General features: G+C 54.5%; 2 protein-coding genes across 4 annotated transcripts in view; one reads left to right on the top strand and one right to left on the bottom strand.

Moving 5' to 3' along the window:
* Positions 1-64: 64 nt before the first annotated feature.
* HSD11B2 (hydroxysteroid 11-beta dehydrogenase 2) lies at positions 65-14,073 on the bottom strand. 2 transcript variants are annotated; one of them, XM_035024983.1, is made up of 5 exons: positions 13,740-14,073; positions 1,733-1,945; positions 1,453-1,638; positions 1,230-1,367; positions 65-1,036 (listed from the first exon to the last, which is right to left on the bottom strand). In XM_035024983.1, the coding sequence occupies exons 1-5, from the start codon at positions 13,939-13,941 to the stop codon at positions 609-611; spliced, it is 1,167 nt and encodes a 388-aa protein (XP_034880874.1). In that variant the 5' UTR covers positions 13,942-14,073; the 3' UTR covers positions 65-608. The 2 variants fall into 2 exon arrangements, with proteins under 2 accessions (XP_034880874.1, XP_034880873.1); XM_035024982.1 differs by lacking the exon at positions 13,740-14,073 and adding an exon at positions 5,286-5,628.
* Positions 14,074-17,335: 3,262 nt separating this feature from the next.
* ZDHHC1 (zinc finger DHHC-type containing 1) overlaps positions 17,336-20,581 on the top strand; it is a 20,984-nt gene continuing 17,738 nt past the window's right edge. For both annotated transcript variants that reach the window (XM_035024990.1, XM_035024989.1), the window contains exon 1: positions 17,336-17,616. The gene's annotated coding sequence lies outside the window, so the exon portion shown is untranslated. The remainder of the gene's footprint in view (positions 17,617-20,581) is intronic.

A 20,581-nucleotide genomic window follows, 5' to 3' on the forward strand; every position in this document is an offset into this window, starting at 1 on the left:
GTCACCCAGCCACAGCCTGTCATCCAGGCAGTCACCCCTCTCCCAACACAGCATCTTTCCATTCTAGGAGAAATAAAAATTTGTATTTAAAAGGTGGCAGTTGGGCAAGTGGGGTATGCAGCCTCCCTGGGGCTAGGGGGACTTGGGGTGGGTGATCAGGGCCCTAATTCTTGAGCTAGTCAAGACACAGGATTCACCCTTTGAATTGCAGCACTGAGGCAGTGGTGCCTTGAAAAAATCCTGAGGGGGGGTGGTCCCCACCCCACCCAGTCACTCCTTAGTTTGCAGAGGCACTGTCTGCGGGATCCTGTCAAAGTCTACAGCCAAGTCTTGCACAAAACTCCCCATCCAGCTGGGTTCTCCCAGCTACATGGTGGAACCTTGCACCCAGGAGGGTCTGTGTGGGCTCACGAAGCAGTAGAGAGGCCGGGAGGTTGACTGGGAAGCCTCAGCTTCACCAGGCCTGGCCTGGAGCACTGACCGAGTGGGTAGGGCTGGGGTCCTTTAGGGCAGGCTCTAGGGCAGACTGGGGGGTCACAATAACCAGGGGAGGGCCAAGGGCTCCTGGGACCTCCTCTGCCGGAGCAGCTAGGCCGTCTGGGCACTGCTCATTGGGCTGCCATGGGGGGAGGGCCTGGGTTTGGGTCCGGGTCCCGGTCCCGGTCCGGGGCTGCATCCTGGGCTGGGGCCGAGCCAGGCCAGCCAGGCCGCAGCGCTCTCGGCAGAAGGTGGCTGATGAAGAAGGTCTGCAGGAAGCGGCGCCGCAGGCCCTCGGGCAGGTAGTAGTGGATGAAGTACATGAGCCCCAGGCCGCGGCCCGGATAATAGCGGCGGCAAGGCCGGGCGGCCAGCAGAGCGTCGGTGATGGCGTCTACGACCGGGCTGAGGTCCGGCAGCGCCAGGCGCAGTGAGTGCAGGAACTGCCCATGTAAGTGCTCGATGTAGTCCTCGCCGTAGGCCTGCAGCAGCTCTCGGGGCAGGCTGGCCAGCAGCAGCTGTTTGCGCTGCTCCCACTGGCCCACATTCTGCACTGACTCTGGGGCGGGGAGGGAGGAGAAGGAGCAGCAAGGTCAGCGTGAGGTCAGTTACGGAAGCCAAAGCCAGACTCAGGCCCGTCTATCCCCCAAACCAATCCCGGCCTCCAGCCAGAGCCATGCCCATTTCTCAGACCTGATCCCACCCCAGAGAAGACCACACGCATATACCCCCATCCCAAACCCGACCCCTACCTGTCTTAAAGCAGCCAGGCTGGATGACGCTGACCTTGATCCCCCAGGGCAGAAGTTCACAGCTGAATGTGTCCATGAGCAGCACCATGGCCGCTTTGGAGGTCCCATAGGCTGCCAAGCACGGGTAGGGCATGTCTCCTGGGGAGGGATTGGGAGCGAAGCAGCTCAGCCTGCGCCAGAGGCTCCGGCATCCCTCCCCGCTCCAGTGGGGAAGGGCCCTCACCTGCTGGGCTGCCCACAGTCACGATGCGACCCCGAGAACGGCGCAGCAGTGGCAAGAGACCCTTGGTCAGCTCAAGGGCACCAAAGAAATTCACCTCCATGCAGCTGCGGAATGTGGCCACTGGAGACAGCTCCACATCGGCCACCACATTGTTGTGGCCTGCGTTGTTGACCAGGCCCCACAAGCCTGAGGGCACAGAGAAGGGGGTGAAAGAAAGGAGGAAGCTCTGGGTCAGGCCAGCAGCAAACCTCTAATCCCTGGGGGAGCTACGGCCACTGACCTGTGCTGGTGGTGTGGGCCTTTGTGAACTCCAGTGCTCGGCTGATGTCTGCTGGCTTGGTGAGGTCCATCTGCAGCAGCCTTAGGCGAGGAGAACAGCAGGCACGCAGCTCTAGGGCGCCGGGGCCATCCAACTCCAACACAGTGGCCAGCACCGTGAAGCCCATGGCGTCTAGCTTCTTGGCCGTCTCCTTGCCAAAACCAGAGTCACAGCCTGGCCAGGGCAGGACAGCCAGTGAACTCCCACTGTGGCCCAGTCCGGCCTGAGACAACTCTAGGATCACCAGGGTCCGGACAGGATCCAGGCCCCCGAATATCCAATCTTCCAGCAATCAGCAGCCCTCCCTCCTTTCCCGGGTTGGCCTCTGCAGGCTTCTCCCCTCTGGCTGAGCACCTGGGCACCAGCTCTCTCACAGCTGCCAACTCCTTGACTCCCCATAGCTACCCCAAACATGGCTTACGATTCCCACTTTACAGATGAGGACATTGAGACCTAGGAATGCGAAGTTGCTTCCCAAAGTCACTTAGCCAACAAAGAAGAAGGCCAGGACTCTCCTGGACGTCAGCATGAGACCCTGTCTCAGCCCCGGTGTCCTGCCTCCTTTGCTCTCAGGCCTCAGCTGGCGTGCGTGGAAGCACAGCCTCCCTCCCTTTCTAGCTGCCCTTGCCTAGGCTTCTTCCTCGTACCTGGCCTAGGAAGCAGCCCCCTCTCTGGTCCTGTCCCATCTTGCCCCCTTGAATCCATTCTCTACCTAAGCAATCAGAGAGATCTTTCCAATAATGACAGTATCACTCTGCGGCTGAAAACCTTTCCAAGCCCGCCCCCTCTCTCCCCCCCAGCCCCCGGGATGAAGCCCAAGCTCTCAGCTCCCATCATCACAACCTGAGCCCCACCTCCTTTCCCTGCCAACACCCCTACTATTGTTCCAGGCTCTAGGCAAGCGGGAGGCCCATCCCCACCTCACCCTTGACCCCCAGCTCTTGGAATTCCAATCAGTGGCAACAGTGGGGCATTCTCTGAGCCTCAGACCCACTTGCCCCTAGGACAGGCAAAAGCCTGGATGGGGAGGAGAACAGACCTGCATTTGAATCCCTTCCCACACCCAACAAGTGTGACCTGAGGTCAGTTACCGCTTTGGAGACTTAATTTCCTGTCCTCAGTATGTAGAGAAAGGAACCACCAGGCAGAGCCAGAGTGGGGGATCTGATTAAGCAACGCTCCCTTCCTGATTGTTCCCATTCTGATCCTGGCTCCGTGGGCAGCCAGCAAGTGGAGGGAGAGGCCTGTGAGCGCCGAGGCTCTCTGAGACCTGCCTCCCTCGTGGTCCTGCTGAGCAGAAGCTTCACAGTAGCCCTGCTTCTCCAATTCTGGACACTCTGGGGCGGGAAGCCCTCCCCACCTCAGCCCCGCCCCCTCTGCTGCGGCGGAGAACAAAGCTGGGCAGGGGGCTGTGAGCTGGGCGTTGTGTGGGTGGCCGGGGGATTGCAGACAGCCCTGGGCTGCTGGGTCCTTCCAGAGCACGAGGCGGCTGGGGGAGGAGAGTGAGCACATGTGTGTCCACTCACCTAAGCTCCCTCCCAGAGCAGACAGGCCCTTCACAGTGAAATGGAGGCCTTCCAGAGCCTCGGCTCTGTGGTCCCCACAGTCACCCATGCCTTGCATACCCTGTTGTTCACCTGTACACACCTCCAACCTGCCTGCATATTCACACGGGGTTTCACTCCCATGAGACCCCCCTCAGTGCACAAATGTGCACACAAGGCACTCGGCCACTCGGTCCAAATTCTGACTCCAGGGGTGAGCTCTTGGAGTGGCCTTGGGCAGTGGATTTCAGGGACATTCTCCAGCAGCTCTGGCAGGCTCAAGATACTGTTCCTGGCAGGTGAGGCAGGGTCTGGTCACCTCTTTGTCTTGCAGTCAGGTGGCGAGAGAGGAAACCGCAGAGAAGCTGGAGCGGCCCGGGCCATACCCTTCCCCTCTCCCATCGCAGGGCTTTACAGCCAGAGATGGGGAAGCCCAAGCCTCAGATGGCGTCCCACCTCTGCCCTCGATCTCAGGCTCAAGGCAAGGAGAAGTAACAGCAACAGCATGAAGGCCTGAGGGGAGATCTCAGGAAAGACTGCCCACTGGGTCCCTAGTACCAGCAGACAGCCCGGCTCCTGTTGAGGCAGCTCACAAATTAGAAGGCAGAGCTCACAACCTACCAGGAGGGTCTCTGTATCTTTCCTTCCTCAATCCCCTGAAATTTCATACTGTACCCTGAGCTCTGGTCCCACTCATCCAGCCTGAACCCTGCTTTAACTCCACCCTCTTGGCTGAAGCCCTCATGCCATCCTTGTTCCCACCCCACCTCAGCAGTCTGGCTTCTTGCTTGGCATTTAAGGCCTCTTCTGAGGAAACAACCTCATATCCCACCACATCACAGCAGCCAGGCTGGTTACTGATTACTGGTTACTGTTCCCTACCCAGGCCATGCTCATTCCTGTCTCAAACCTTTGTCCCATATCCACACTTTGTCTGATCCAAAACACCTTCCGCACTCCACCTATCTTCACTCATCCTCCCGGGCCCAGCTCAAGGATGGCCTCTGGGAAGTTCTCCCAGGTCCATCTGATCAGGCAGGACCCCCTACTGGACAGAGCCTCTGAGAAGCCAGTCTAAAGGCAGGCCCCAGCCCAGGGCCCAATGTAACGGCAGAGCTCTGAGAACCAAAGCCATGGGAGTTGGGGGAGAACTAGAATGCCCTTCCCCCAGTACCCCCTGGCCTTTCTCCCCCTCCCCACTTCCGGCTGGGCCTCAGTCCCCCTCCCCACCCCCCCACCCCCACCTCCGGTCCTTCTGGTGACAGATTTATTCCCTGCTCCAGACAAAGGGAACTCCGCCAGGCGGCCAGAGGCACCTGAGTACAGCTCTCCAAGATCTCCTTCCTGGGCACTGAAGACCAGGAGGAATGTGAGGTGGGGTGCTGGTTGCAGACTCTGGATGGCTACCTCAGCAGTTTGAGGGTGGGTGGTGGGTTCTGAGAGGCAGCTGAATGCCCAGATGCTCCTCATGGTGACCTCAACCTTTTCTGGAGTCCAACGATCCCAGCCAACTGGGGGGTGGGCGCCCCAACTCCCCATCTAAGCGCCTTCCTCTGACCCCAGGGAAGAGGAGATGGGGCGTCCCACGTGGGGATATTTGGCAGAGTTCAAGGGGTGACCATCCTCTAAGTCCCTCAGAGCACGCCCCCGGCCAAAGACTGCTCTCTTGGGGTGGGGCGTAGCATAAACCCCAAACTCCAGGAGGTTCCGTCTTTCTCATGCAGCAGTTGTCCCCGCGCACCTGCCCACTCCCGGCCTCATTTTCCCTCCAACACTCTCCACAGCGGCAGGTAGTCAACCCGGACTTAGGGAGGTGCCTTGCGCTTCCTACTTGGCTCACTCCCGGCACCCAAGGGAAGGCGACACTCCCACTCCTGCGCTGGGGTCCCGCCTTGCCTTGGTGTGCTCACGGGGAGCCCTCGGAGTGGTCCCGCCCTCGAGCCTGGAGTCCCCGCGCTCCGCGCACTCACCGGTGATGAGCACCGCGCGAGTGGCCACGGGCAGGCGCGGCGGGCGCGCCAGGCGGGACAACGCGATCCAGCCGGCGGCGGCCAGCACGGCGAGTGCGGCCGGCGGGGGCAGCAGGCGCTGGCACAGCCAGTCGAGCGCAGCCAGCAGCGCCAGCGCCGCCAGCAGCGGGCGGCCCAGACGCAGGTCTGCGCGCAGCAACTGCAGCAGCGCGCGGGCCGCCACGAGCAGCCAGGCGCCGCCCGACGGCCAAGACCAGCGCTCCATGGCGGCCGGGCCGGGGCGGGCCGGGCCGGGGCGGGGCGGGGCGGGAGCCGGGCTGGGGAGCAGGGAGAGGGACTTGGGGTCCGGGGCGAGGGACGCGGGGTGCAGCAAAACACCGGCCAAGGGCGGGAGGGACACTCGCTTTCTCTGTTCGCCCTCGGGCCGGGCTTATAAAGAGCCCCGGGGGCGGGGGCGGGGGCGGAGCGGAGGGGAAGGGGGCGGGGCTTTCCGCCACTTCTCATCCGCTCCCTCCTCCGGGCAGGTGCCCCCCCTTCGCCCCGCCCCCGCGGCCAGATCTGCTTTCTAAGAAGCCGGAACAAAGTCCCAAAGTTGCTGCTAGAGGAGGGGCCGCCTCGCCGCGGACCGTGCCGGGAACAGGGCCGGTCGGTGTAGCCCTCGTGCTTGGCAACTGCTCACCCCTTCGCCCTCCCCCACCACCACGCGCCCAGGGCCGCTGAGCCGCCGCTCCCAGGTGAGCACACCCCGCTCACACTTGCTCAGAACACCTGAGGACACGCACAACCTCCGTCAGCTTGCCACACTGACAGCACCGGCGCGGCCTTCCGGCCTGCGGGAACGGCGCGGGGAAGCAGCCCGCCCTCCCCCGGCCGGCCGCCTCAGCCGCAGCGGGCACACGCGCCGCACTCCCACGCTGTGCGCGGCCGCAGGTCCCTCGCGCACACACACGCCCTGGCGCGCGCTCACACCTAGGCAGCCCGCGGCCACAAAACGGGCTTGTGGCGGGGGTGGGGGGAGCAAGATGAATGCCCAGGCTCTTGGGAGTCTCTCGCCCCGCCTTCCACCTTCTCTCCAGGGCCCAGTCCTGGGGATGCACCAACCCCACCTCCTTCTGCCTAGGTGTGTGGGAGTGCAGGTGTGTGCGTGTGTGCGTGTGTGTGGCGGGGGCGGGGTCTCACAGAAAGTGTCTAGGCTTTCCATTACCTCCAGCCCACCCTCCGACCGATACTCCTAGAGTCAGGCCAATGGGGACACCTGGAGGGTCAGTGAGGGCAGCCTCTAGGACAAGGTGATCCGGGTCTGACTCCCATGATTCCGCAGGGTATAAAGTAAGTGCTGTGCGTATGGGTGCATTTCCCTGCCTGTATATATGAAGATCTGTGTTTGTGTGTGGCCCAGCGGCCCCCCATCCTGCCCACCCCCATGTCTGGCACCCTGTGTTCGGCATCCATGCTAGGGCTCTGCCAGGCACTAGGAGTTGGTGCCAGCACCTGGCTGCCAGGCCCTATTCTGAGGGCAGTAGGTGCAGTCCATGGCAGAAGGAGTCCCTGCCTCCTGTGGGCCTCTGGAGGTCATGGGCCCCTCCCAGCCCTGTGCTCAATCTCTATCTTAGGTGCTCAGGCTCTGTGCCAGGGCTTGGAGGCAAAGCCTCCTCCAAAGCCTTCTCTGCCACCCAGGCATGGCTCCCCGGTGGGCCCCAGGAGTCTCAGGGAGGGGGCTGGGAGCCATTTAGGAAGGGAGGCTCTGGGTGGGGGCCCATCTCCTGTCCAGAGCCACTGCTGTGCCTTCATGTACTCCTCCACTTGTAAGCACGGATGGCAGGCTAGCCCTGGCCCTGGGAGCCAGGACTTGCCTGGCGAGGACATGTGTGCCTACCTTGAGTACATGACCTTGTGTACCTGTTTGTGCCAGGATTTGCAAACACTTGTGTCCATGTCCTGTGCCATGACCCTGCATGTGCATGTGAGTACATTTGTGTGTGTTGTCTGTGCTTCTGGTGACTCTCCCTCCATCTGGGTCATCCTTTGGAAACTCAGGGAAACATTCCTCTTCTAAAACCTGCTGACTTCTGTTGCCCTGAATCTATGGCCCAGGCTCACAGGTAGACACAGCAACCTTGGCCTGGCTTCCTGACCTGAGCTGTAGACCCTGGATTTGTGGGAGCTCCTACCCCCGCTCTGTCACCCTACTGAAAGTCTGACTATGGTTTCTCCTGCCTCAGCCTATTAAGGGCTTCCTTGGAGCTGGAGAGGGGGTTTAGGGGAGGAAGTGGGGTGGGGGTCCCAGGCAGTTTTCAAGGTCAAGGCCACACAGGTAGTACTAGCACTTCTCTGAACTGGAATCGAAACTAGGGGAAGTGGCAGTGGGACAAGAAGGTGAGAACAGAGACTGAGAAGCAGAATCCTACACTGTCCTGAGAAGGAACCATGAAGGATCCTGACTTATTGGGAAGCCCATGGTGGGGAGAAAGACTTGCTGAGAGGGGGTATAGGGAATTGCCTTTGGCTGCAGAGTATAGGATGGCTAGGATGGGGAGGGGGTGTTTCCAGCTCATCTTCTGGGACGCTCTGCCACCTTGGACAGAACCATTAGTCTTGTGCGATTTGGGTCTTGTGGGACTGGATGATCTGGCACATTTTTATATGTGCCCACCCAGCCCACCCAATTCATCCTACTTCCAAGGCCAGGAGGCCAGGCCTCCTTCCTGGGATCTATGCTGCAGCCCCCTGCGGCCTCCTCAGCGGCTGAACCCTTAGCCCTCATCAGGTGGAGATGTTCTGGAAGTAGAAAGAAAGTGGTTCGGGCAGTCATGGCTGGGAGGGGCTGGCCCAACCCTGTCTGAGGCCTGGTGCCAGTTTGTGCCTGCCCAGGGGCAGAGAACCAGCCTCTGCCAGAACCAGGAGTCTGGGCTGGCAGGGGCCTCCCCGGAAGAGAAGGGAAGGGGGGCAGAGGGCAGGAGCCCCGGCAGATAAGGCAGGGCCTGGCAGGGGCAAAGGAATGAAGGGCAACCAGAAGGATCAGAGCCCCCTAGCCACCCCACCCCTAAGCCCTCAGCACATTGTCTCCCTTAGTCCTTAGTCTGACACCCCCCTTCTCCCCCTCCCCCCCACCACCCGTGGTCTCTCCTCCCCCTTGGTCAGAAATCTAGTGAGCCAAACCCTTAGCTTGCCCCAGGCTCCAGAGGGTCACGGGTTGGTGGGGGGCTGGCTGGTTGGCTCCTGTCCGCTCCAGCTGAGTCTGGTAGCTCACTGGCACCATCTGCTGGCCTTTCTGGAAGGGCGCGGCTCTGAAGGGGATAGAGTGAAGGTGAATGCTGGATTTGAGGATGAGGGGAACAGAAGCAGGTGTGGGGTGCCCTCGCAGTCTCCAAGAGTTCACCCCCTGTCCCCTGGCCACACTGGGGTTCCTGGAGCCAAGACTCCCTTGTCATGTCTTCCTCCCTCGGTGGTGCAGCTCGGAGGCAGCAAAGTCCCAAGGAGGCCCTGCCTTGCCCTCTGCTTTCTCCTGGCACCCCACCACCCCTACCTCCCAGCACATGGCAGAGGGGCCCACCTTCCTGCCAATGGCCAGTACCCCCGCCGGGGTTGCAGACCCATCCTCAAAGATAGCCAACTTTTATCGAGTTTCTACTGCGTGCCGGGCCCAGTGCTGGATGCCCTGGGTTCATAACAACAACTGGCCTCTCCCACTGGTAGCCGCAATGGAGAACTTCTTTCACCTCAATTCCATACCACTCCCCTCCAGCACTGTTCTCGTGCTCCCCCCTTCTCAGCCACATTTCTTTAAAATTGTCTACAATCACCATCTCCACTCTCCCCCCACCCCCACTCTAGCTCTGCACGGCTCCCCCTCCTGACCTCACGAAAGGCCACCAGAAAATGACATCCCAGTCCCCAAATACCATAGACACATCTCTGCGCAGGCGTACTTAAGCCCAAAGTCTGGGATCTCGAGAACTGTGTTATGCAGGACCACGTTTGCCACATGCAGCCTCTTAAACTTCATTCTGAGGGCAAAGGAGAGCTGGGAATGGTCTTGAGCAAGTGAGATACCTGTCCCAATTGCCAGGAAACGGATTTAGAGATGGGGGAAGAGTGGAGGCTGGGAGTTCTGTTGCTGCATCCAGACAAGGGACAGAAACAGAGGTCTGTTTTGGGCTAACGGAGCCCAAGATGCTCGTGGACGTGCAAGGGCCGAGCCCAGAGGCACCTGGATGCCCATGGCCTCCAGCACATCCCACAGCTCCCTGGCACGGGAGGCCAGGCACAGGACATCGACAACTCACCTTTGTGTGCCCTGGGCGGGAAGTGAAATCCCTTTATTTTTAGAGGAACCCCATCTAGGCTGTGCATCTGGAAATCGGGCCCTTTTGTTAGCGGGGAGGGGGGATGGTGAGGCAGGGGAAGCAGACTTGCATTTTCAAATTGTCTTGCACCCTCCTCAGAACTTTTCTTTTGCCTCTAGGATTGAAGGCAGATATTTGTAGATTAGGGTCCTCAAGTTTGGGAAACACTACAAGAATGTGCTCTGAAACGTTTTCTGGACCAACCCCGGCGGGGAAGGCAAGCCCAGTTGAGAACACTTGCCAGGAGAGCTTGGTTGACTCCAGGTGAAACCAGCTGTCTCGGATCCAGCAGTGCGGTTTTGAGTCACTCATAACCCTCTGCCACATTTCCTGTGTGTTTGTTGTATGCCAGTCCTTGTGTGCGGTTTGCTTGTCCTTTATTTTATTTACTATCTTCATATTGTCCCTGTGAAGTAGGTACTATACATGAGAAAACATGGGGCTCCTGGTGGCTCAGTCAGTTAAGTGATCCACTCCTGGTTTCTGCTCAGGTCATGATATCAGGGTCCTGGGATCCAGCCCCAGGTGGGGAGAGTCTGCTTGTCCCTCTCCCTCAGCTTCCCACCCCCATCCTGCTCTCTCTCTCTCTAAAATAATAAATAAATAAAATCTTAACAAAGAAAGAAAGAAAGAAAACAAATCCAGAGAGGCTACAAGGTGCTGAAGGTCACAGCCATCCAGACGCTGGGCTCCCAACCATCTGGTCACACGGGCCCCTGGCCTTCAGCCTAGGGGGTTGGCAATACCCAGGTGAAAAAGACTATCAACTTTTTTTTATTTGCTTCTAGATTAGAAACATTAAGGCACGTTGTTAAAACTAATTCCAAGACTTGCTTCTTTACAGCTTCCGTCACCCCTGATTTAGGCTTTTTTTTTTTTTTTTTTTTTTGGCAGAACGACTGCAAAAGATACAAAAATTAGTTGCTGTTGGCTAGCTGGTTTAATTTATTTGCATATATAAAATTCAGCCCCACCCTTGGTGGCTAATAACCCCCCTGGGGAAGCTGTGGCTGTTTTCTGATTGCTGGTGGGGAGGCCTGTGTGCGTTGTTTTTTAAATAAACTGAAACCAGATGGAGGGGGGTTTTGTTCACAGCCTTGCCTACAATTTTCTCCAGCAAATTCCTTGAAAAGCCAACCACTTATGAGTGGTGCCTGTTCTCCTAGGAGGTCTCTCACCGCTGGTATGCAAATGGCGAGCAGGGTTGGGATTTATGAAAGTAAAACAAAAGGAGGGGCAAAAGAAGCTTCTTGGGGCAGGGGCTTTCAGGAATGCAGGGTCCTTTCCTTGTGGAGCCCCGATTTTAGGTCTGCACTTAGAGTTTGTGTCCTCATTCTCCCCTTCTCCCTGGAATTGGGGGTTGGGCTGGGGAGGTGGAGTCTTGGGCTGAGCTTGAGTCAGAATCACCTGGACCCATCACTTGGTGAAAATACGGATTCCAGACCGCTGTATATATCCCATTTGTACTGCTAACTGCTGGTACGAGACACCAACCCTTCGGATGGGTTGATTTTTGAGTGAGTGGAGGGGGTTATAACCCCCGGAAGGGGCCCAAGCCATTCTGGCTTCCATCCTGGGAAGACCAGTTGCTCAAGGTGGTTATCAAAATATTTTTAACCACCAGCGAGGTCTAGGGCTTTTGTAATGTCCCTCGAGCACCTCGTTAAGCGATTCCTTCTTCGGAGAGATGAAGCAAATGCTCCCACTGGTCACAGTGTCAGGGGGTTAGCATTTTTCTTTGGAATGTGAATTGGGTATTGTCATAGCGAGGTATGACCCAGTCCCCGGGCAGGGGAGAACACTTCTTTCCCAGCTCCAACCTTCATTCCTAGCTCAGAAAACTGTTCTTTTGGATTCTGAGCCTTTTCAGATAATTGTGTCAGGTTACATAAGGTTTCGAGATATGAACACTCAAAGGAAATTCCGCTGGGAACAGGCCTGAGAGGTTCCGGCACATAATTTGCTTTCAAGTATTCCAGGAAAAATTCAGGTGTCTCAGACCTGCACATTTCTGAAATAAAGTAACAACAGCCAGCAGCTTTGCATGCATGTACCATTCCCCATAGAAGCGAGCAAGCAAAGAGAGAAATTTCATGCAGGATGGAAATACCCTCCCTGGGGAGCACGAGCAGGGTTGGGGACTGGGAAGGGAGGTCATTTACAAAGAGGACAGCTTTGACCAGGCTGCATAGACATTCTCACCGCACAAAATACCCTTTACTACCCCCCCAGTGCTCCCCTGCATGTGGTAGATACAAGCCTTCAGTTTTCCAAGAAACATAAAATAAAGACTGAATTACTGGCAGAGAAGCTTTAAAATCTTTAGTTCCTTGGGCTCTGTGGGCACATTTTTCACACATCATGATTTTTATTACATTTGCCTCCAAGGGACAGCCCTGCAGCAACTCTGTTGCATAAAGCGCTGTTTCCAAACACCTTGTCCCCAACTAGAGACACAGAGTAAGTTTTATCTAGGTCCGAGAGAGTTCTGGAGGGGTGACATCGTGTTCCAAGCTGTACTGGTTATAGTCAACAGTGGGAAAGCTGCCAAAATCTTCTCACCAAGGAAGCTGAGAGAATATTCTAAATACCGAGCAGTACTTCTTTCTTAAAGCACAAAGTGGTCATAAAAACCATTTAACAAGGAAAAATTAATGGGAGGAAAATGTCCTGAGAATCTTTACGAGGCATGTGGAAAAAAACAGATTTACTATGTTGAAGGGACGATAACATAGGAAAGTCAATTTTTACACCAAAAATAATTCACCAAGTATCATTTACTTTACAAAGGCTTCGCCAGAGAATTCCTGTAAGAAGCACTATCTTTTCATTTATTCCTTCCATCTTCCTTCCCTACCCCCCTTCCTTTCTTCAGCAAACATTTATTGAGTGCTTGCTGTGTTGCGGGCTCTGTACTAAGGAGCTAGATAAGCATCATTCCTCCCCGTGTGGTCTCTCCGGCTCACTGGAGGGACAGCCCCTAATCAGATCACTACACAATCAAGGAGCCACTGACGGCAGAAACCGGAGTCCCACGGCGCTAGGGGAGTAATGGCGTCTTCTATTCTGAGGGTCAGGGAAAGCTTGCCCAGAGGAAGTGATGCTCCAGGTCGCAACAGCATCAGTGCAAAAGACCCCAGTACGACTGCGAGCCTGGTCCTTCGAGGAAATGGAGGCCATGAGGCTGCAGGAATTAACCAGAGCCAGGGGGCACGGGAGGTCTTGGAGGCCACTGTGAGGAGGAGGTTTTGATTCTAATTTCATTGAAATACTGCTCCCTGGGGAGGAGGGAGAGTCATGATGGTGGTAGGCAGGAAGTAAAATAATCAGTTTGGCTTTAAAAAAATATATATATATATTTTTTTTGACCGCCACAAGTTGTGAGGAGAATGGACTGATGGGGATGTGGAGCCCACAGTAGAAGCAGAAAGAACAGTCAGGAGGCTACTGAGCTTGCTGGGGTAAGAAATGCTGGTGGCCAGGGGGATGAGCCAAGGGGATCGGCCAATTCATCCAGGGTTCATCGGAAAGGATACTGTGACCCAGACAAAGTGGACCCAGAGAACAGGAGCTGTGGCTGACCACATCCCACCCGGTCTGATTTGACAATTAAAATTTAATTTTGTTAGTTGATGAAATGGATAGCATCATCTTCCTGATGGAAAGAGAAGCAAGGTCTAGAGGATTTGTATTGATGTCTACTATCAGCTGAACACTCTGTGTGCTTTGTAAGTATGAGCACATTTTCAGTCCTCATCACCCTCGTGCAGAAGCTCTCGTTACCTTCGTTTTACAAAAAGAGCAAATTGAGATTCACAGAGGTTAAGGAGTTTGCCCAGCTGGCGATGGTAGAGCTGGGATTGAAACTGGTAAACTACTGACCTGTCCTGGGATGAGTGACAAGTCTCAGGGGGCCCAGGCACTCAATGGCTCTAATTAAGGGTGGGCTCGTTTGGCACCGGGCATGGTGAGCTGCTCTTTCCTGGCCCAGAGGTTCTAGGAGTCATGAAAGCCGGCTCAGAATCTTCACACATGCGTGTGCAAGCCCTTAAAACCACAGCTGGGCCTTCTCTTCCCCTCTGGGCTCTCCCACCCTGGGCAGACCTACCTTGTGGGTCAGGGGCAGCTGCTGTGGATAGGAACAAGTCCTGCCCGAGGGGCTGACTTCTGTCCCAGAAAAATGGGCCGCACATTTTCACAGAAGTTGGCCATGGGTGGCAGGAGGAGCTAAAGCAACACTCCAAGTAAAGGGAACCCTGTGGGAAAAGGCCTGGGGTGGCAGCAGATGCTGTGGTTTCCGGGAGCTGCATAATCCTCAGAGAGGACAGGGACAGGGAGGTGGATAGGAACTTGTTGAGCAAGCCCTGGTAGCCATGCTTTGGTGTTTCAATTCATCCTAAACGCAAAAGGGAGCCCTGGAAGTATTTTACGCAGAAGACTGATCAGATGGTATTTTCATATTGAGAACGTTTCTCTGCCATTTGTCTGCCCTGGGAGCAGGCAATGTGTTGCCTCCTTTAGTAGGTGGTGCCCTGGGTGGTGTCAGGTTCTGGACTGGGGACCACACTATGTTGACAAACTCCAGAAGAATATGATCAAACTGCCTGTGCTTGTAAAAAGCCAGTTTGACCAGGGGCACCTGACCGGCTCAGTCAGTAGACACGGACCCTGGATCTTGAGGTCATGAGTTCGAGCCCCATGTTGGCTGTAGAGCTTAATAAAAATGAATAAATAAATAAATAAATAAATAAATAAATAAATAAATAAATAAATAAATAAATAAATAAAAAAGCAAATTTGGCCAGAGGGAGTCCTTTTCTCAGAGAACTTGGCTTGGAGTCACTCGGACAGACATGGAGGGAACCTGAGCTACCACTTGGATTTTTGTTGCAAAGGAGACCAGTTTTAACTCATTATATGTATGTGTATTTAGCCCTATTTGAAACCCACTATATTAATTTCCTACTGCTGCAATAACCTATTGCCACAACACACATTTAAAAATAATACACGTTTTTTACCTTATAGTTCTGGGCATCAGAAGTTTGAAGTGGGTCTTACTGGGCTAAAGTCAAGGTGTCAGCAGGCTGGTTCCTTCTGGAGGCTCTCGGGGACAATCTGTTTCCTTGCCTTTTCCAGCTTCTAGAGGCCGTCTGCATTCCTCAGCTCCTGGCTTCTTCCTCCACCTTCAAAGCCGGTAGCGCAGAGCTGTCATATCTCTTGACCTTTGCTTTCATTATCACATCACCGTCTCCCATTCTGACCCTCGGGCCTCCCTCTTATAAGGGCCCTGTGACTACAGTGAAGCCACCTGGAAAATCCAGGATAATCTCCCCCATTTCAAGCTCCTTAATTTAATCAAGGTCCTTTTTGCCTTGTAAAGTGACATATCCATAGGTTTCAGAGATTAGGGTGTGGACATCTTTGGGAGGCAATTATTCAGACTACAACCCACTTTAACAAATAAAGAGAAAGGGGGCACCTGGCTAGCTAGGTCAGTAGAGCATGTGACTCTTGATCTTGGGGTTGCAAGTTTGAGCCCCATATGCGGTGTAGAGATGACTTAAAAGTAAAATCTTTAAAAAAATTTAAGAGAAAGAATGATAAACCCGGCAGCTGGAAGAATGGCCTGGAAGTAGCCATTAGATAGGAGGCTGGGGCAGAATCAGCAAGGAAGATGGTGGTGGTCTGGACTGGAGTAGAGTGGGAGGAATGGACACTGGACATGCTTCAGAAGGAGGACTGCCTGGTCTTGGGGACTATCTGGGTTACGTGGGCAAGGACCAGGAGGAGACTGGGTTACGAGGGCAAGGACCAGGTAGTTGGTGGTGCCCTTTGGAGGGCTTGAGCAGAGGAACAGGTTTGTGGCAAAGACAGAGAGGGCATATAGGGATATGTTGCATTTAGATACTCATGGGACATCCAGGAGAGGTGCCTGGGAGGCAGGTGGACCCAGGGCCTAGAGGCTGTGACTCTCAGATTCCCTCCCCTCCCTGTGGGCATCAATGGGCTCATCCTCTACATTGATTTCTGGGTCACCACCTCTGTCGGACCCCAAAGTTCTCCAATTCCAGGTAAGAGTCATCTTTTTTTTTAAGATTTTATTTATTTATTTGACAGAGAAAGACACAGCGAGAGAGGGAACACAAGCAGGGGGAGTGGGAGAGGGAGAAGCAGACCCCCCGCCGAGCAGGGAGCCCGATGCGGGACTCGATCCAGGGACTCCAGGATCATGACCCGAGCCGAAGGCAGTCGCTCAACCGACTGAGCCACCCAGGCGCCCCAGGTAAGAGTCATCTTGACTGACATCTCAACAAGAGAAATCATCTTGTATTTCTGAGGCCAGAGTAGCAGTGCTATTTATTCCATAATGAGTTTGAGTTTATCAGACCTGGAAACAAGAATTTATATGGTAGAGAGATTACATCACTTGCACAAGGACTCACAACTGGCTTTTGACAGAGCAGGAGTTGTTATGTTGCTTTTATCGTATGCATGTGGCTCATACATTTTAGGCATAGGGATACTTTCTGTCCAGCCCGTTCTGAACAGGTAGCCAGCCAGCTACTCACCATTTTAGGGACCTGGAGATATGGATAGGACAGCTGGTGGAAGACAAAGTTTCTTCCTGTTTTGTGGTGGTGGTGTTTGCTTGTTTTTTGAAAAAGCCTGAGCTCATGGGAGAGTCCCTTTCCAGGGCACCCTGGCTTTCAGGGAAGTCAGGTGCAGCAGGGAGGTCCCTAAGGCAGGGGAAGGGAAGAGAGTCTTTGGGCCCTGGGACCCAGGAAGCAGTCACCTGTCCTGGCACCTTTTTTTTTTTTTAAAGATTTATTTATTTTTTTTTTAAAGAGAGAGAGAGAGGAGAGGCAGAGAGAATCTCTAGCAGACTCCCTACTGAGCGCAGAGCCCAATGTGGGCCTTGACCCCAAGACCCTAAGATCATGACCTGAGCTCAAATCAAGAGTCAGTGACTTAACTGACTTAGCCACCCAGGGGCCCCTGTCCCTGGCAACCTTGGGGCAGCAGGCATGACCCCTCAGAGCCCAAAGCTGAAAGTCCTGTGACAATGGCTGTGGCCTCAGTACCAGAGAGGACCTGTGACTTCTCAGACGGCCGCTGTAGGAGATCCTGAGTCCTTGGAATAACCTGGGTAAGAGGAGCCCAGTGGAGACCAAGACTGAATTTCCTACCAGCCTGGAGGATGGGGGCTCCCAGTAGGATTTATACTTGATTTAAAGGAAATATAAAAAGGAGATGATTTTGTGCTATATATTTTGCTCTTATACTTCACACTTTATATTATGGGGAAACCTACATATTTATTTGGGTATTTGTATCTGTCTTTCCCTTAGCCTGTAATCTCCCTGAGGGGCAGGGATCTCGTGAGAGTTGCCCATGGAATGTCCAGTGCCCAGCACACACTCATAATGTGCCGGCTGCCTGGGGGTCTCCCTGAGAGTGGTGGTCTCGGGAGAAACTGAAGGGGGTCGCGTTTGGGACAAGTTAGGATTTCGAGAAGACAGCTGTGGAGTGAGGTGGGGGGAGTGGGTTTTCGAGGAGAAAAGTTGAGAGGGAATGGGGAAAGGGGTCGGCTGGGGTTCCGGGGGTCCCCGGTGAGCCCCGCCCCCAGCCTCGATGCCCGCGCGAACTGACGCAGCGCGGTTTGGCCGCTGTGGGGCGCCGTAGCCCGCGCGGTTGCCAGGGGAACGGGCCCAGCGCCTGAAGAGTTCTAGCCCGCCTCGGCCTGGCCGGGCCGTGCCGCCAGCCGGCTCCAGCAGGATCCCGAGGACTCGCCGGCCCGGCCTCCGTCGCGCGGCCCGGGATGGGGCCCCGCTGCGGGCTGCGCCGCCGCCTGGTCCCGGGGATCATCTCCGCTGCGAGGGTCTGAAGTGCTGCCGCCCTGGAGGGTGGACGGCCAGGCGCGGGGGCTGAACCACTGGGTGACCTTGGCAGGGCCGATCTGGCTTGGTCGCCGCGACGCGCAGGTGAGGAGCCCCCATCGCGGTCCTCACCTGGAAGCTTGGCCTGAGCCACGGGGTTGTGGCTGTGGCTGCCCGCCGCTCGGCCATGCTCTGCGCTCACCTCGGCCTGGAGCCCGCGGCCTGGGCTCCAGGGACCCGGCAGAGCGCGGGGCTTCCTTCTAGCGTCATTAGGTTCACGTATCTGCGTTGAGCGCCTCCTGTGTGCCAGGCGCCGGGCCACGGAGGACTCCTAGAAACGGCGCGATCTCCAGAACCCACAGAGTATTAAGGGGCGGGCGGGGGGGGGGGGATGTGTGCTGGCGCCAGATAGAAGACTTAAGTGATTTTAGGTGGAGATAAGTGCTCTGGTGATGTAACGGAGGGGGCGGGGGTGGTGGTCAGGCAGGGTCTGCTGTAAAACGTGACTTTGAAGCTAAGACCTGAAGGTTGAAAAGAAACCAGCATTGTAAGTAGGGTAAGGGTGTTTCTGGAAGAGGGAAAAGCAAATGCAAAGGTCCTGAGACAGCAAAGTACTATTAAGGAACAGAAAGTGGGAGGGGAGCATTGAAGGGTGTAATGGGGTTTCACCTGTATCCCAGCAGGAGGAGGAAACCGTTGAAAAGCTGTGAGGAGTTTGACATTTTGAAAAGCTCACCTTGCTTCGGCTGCTGTAGGCCGCACACCAGTAAAGTAGTCGCGGGCTATCCTAATTCTGCCAGTCTAGCTGTGTGTCCTAGAAGAAGTTAGCCCCTCTGAGACCCAGTGTCTTCATCTGTGAAGGGGAGATGTTGTTCCGCATGTTGTTTATGAGAGAGAAAGTGAGAGGCCAGCCCAAGGAGACCAATGACAGAGGAGGCCTATGAGACCAGTTGGAAATGCTAGGACCTACCTCAGAGAGTTGTGAGGGTTTATAAGTGAATTCTGTCAAAGCACTTAAAGCAGTGCCCTGCACAGAAAAAGCACCCTCTAAATGCTAGTGATGGCCATGGTCACTGAAACGATGTAGGGGACCGATGATGGAGGCTTGGATTAGGGTGATGGCCGCAGAGATGGTAAGACATGGCTTAATTTTTCTTATTGAAGGAGAGTTGGATTTAGAGATAGATGAAGGGTGTTCTCTGCTTTGGTGGAACTGGTGGTTTACTGTGGGAGATGGGTTTGTAAACAGATAATCACCATAACCTGCGATAAAAGCAACATTGGTGCTTAATTAGCCAGGTTTTTTTTTCCCTTTTGTTTTTCTTACTTTGTTTTGTCACAGCTTTGTTTGTAACGACTGTTTCTTGGTGGGTGTTCCTTAGGGCTTGCTCCTAAAATCATGTGAGTTGATTTCCTGGTTAAAATCAACAACCCTTGGCTCCTCTCACTGGCCTTGCTTTCACTCCATGTTGCTCCCTGCCCTCCCGCTTCTTGTCCCCTTTCCCTGGCTACACTTGAATCCCAAGCAGTTTGCAGTGGTTGCTTCAGGGGGAGAATGGCAGAGAAAATGTTTTCAGACCATGTCAACTCAGGCATGATTGGGGTTTCAAGCTTTTCTTGCTCTAGCATCAAACTTCTGCATGTTGTTTGTGTGAGGAGCCCAGCTGCATCTGAGACCAGTGACTGGAGAGGACTCTGAGAACAGCCTGAAGTTTCAATTTATTTCCTGGGCATTGTGGTGATGTGCATCCTTTAGTCAAACTAGAACCACTTCCCAGAATTTTAAGGCCAGAGACTTCTCTGGCACCTGTGGGGAATTTTAATAAAGTATTTGCCCCCAAACTTCCGTTATAAATGACTTTTCACATTGTAAAACAGTGTGCACCATGTAGCATTTTTTTCCAACTCCTGTTTAGGCTTAAATTGGGCATCTGTTAAATCTTAGTGAAAATTATTTTAAAAGCAGATCGAGGGAAGAAACCTGAAAATTTGGTTAGAAGTATCCATGGAAAATCATTCAGGTGGCAACCATAAATCCTCTAGCTTTTCTTAGCAAAAAGAAAAGATGGTTGTGAGCAAAACCATCCTGTGGTGTGCACTTTCCCTTTGGGTCCTGGAGCCATGGAAAGCTGAGCTGGCCTTTGGCTGAGGACTGGACCAAGGTCCTGCCCAGCAGCCCCTCTGGTGGTCTGGTTCCAGCTTTGACAAGACCCCCAACAACTCACAGGGAGCCCTATGGTTCTTCCTCACAGCTTTGTAGATGAACCATTCAGAATTGCTTTCGAGAGTGAGAAAGCATTGAACTAAAACCGGGCACTCTTTTTGCATGGTCGTTAGGTGGGATTTCCTTGTTTGTCAGGCGTGGTATAGGGCCCTGGAGCCCACGAGCACATTTGGTCTGCACGGCAGCCCAGTGGGGCCAGGAGGGTAAGGGGTGACACCCCTCACTTATTTATCTGACCTAATTCTTTTTACAAAAGCCTTAAATGCACGTGGTAAAAAAAAATTTCAAATGGTGCACAGAGCAAATCTCTCTCACCGGATCCAACTAACGCTCCTTCCCAGAGGCTGGCAGCCCCTGTGTTTGCCTGCTTGTATTTCTTTCCAGAGAGAATCTGCGCAAATAGAAACTTAAACGTCTATCCGTCCCCCTTTGTTTTTACGCAGTTGGTAGCACATTCTACAATGAACCCCACGTCTTGTTTTCCACTTCATTGTGTATCAAAGGTCATTTCATCCCTCCCCATTTTGGTGTTGTACAGCCTTTCACTGTGTGGATGTGCCCCAGTCAGTTTACATTGTTTTTGTCCCTTAGTATTACAAACAAGACTGCAGTGAATCTTTGTGTACTTTGTGACCATATGTATAAGATAAATATCTAGAAATGGAATGTCTGGGCCCAAGGGTATATGTGTTCTAAAGTTTGGTAGACATTGCCAAATTGCCTTCCAGCTAGCTTTTTTTTTTTTTTTAAGTGAGCTCTACGCCCAACATGGGGCTTGAACTCACAAACCTCAGATCAAGAGTTGCTTGCATGCTCTATTGACTGAGCCAGCCAGGTGCCCCCCGC

This window comes from Mirounga leonina, unplaced genomic scaffold (assembly GCF_011800145.1).
Source record: "Mirounga leonina isolate KUSES-001 unplaced genomic scaffold, KU_Mleo_1.0 Mir_180, whole genome shotgun sequence".
Classification (NCBI taxonomy): Eukaryota; Metazoa; Chordata; class Mammalia; order Carnivora; family Phocidae; genus Mirounga; species Mirounga leonina.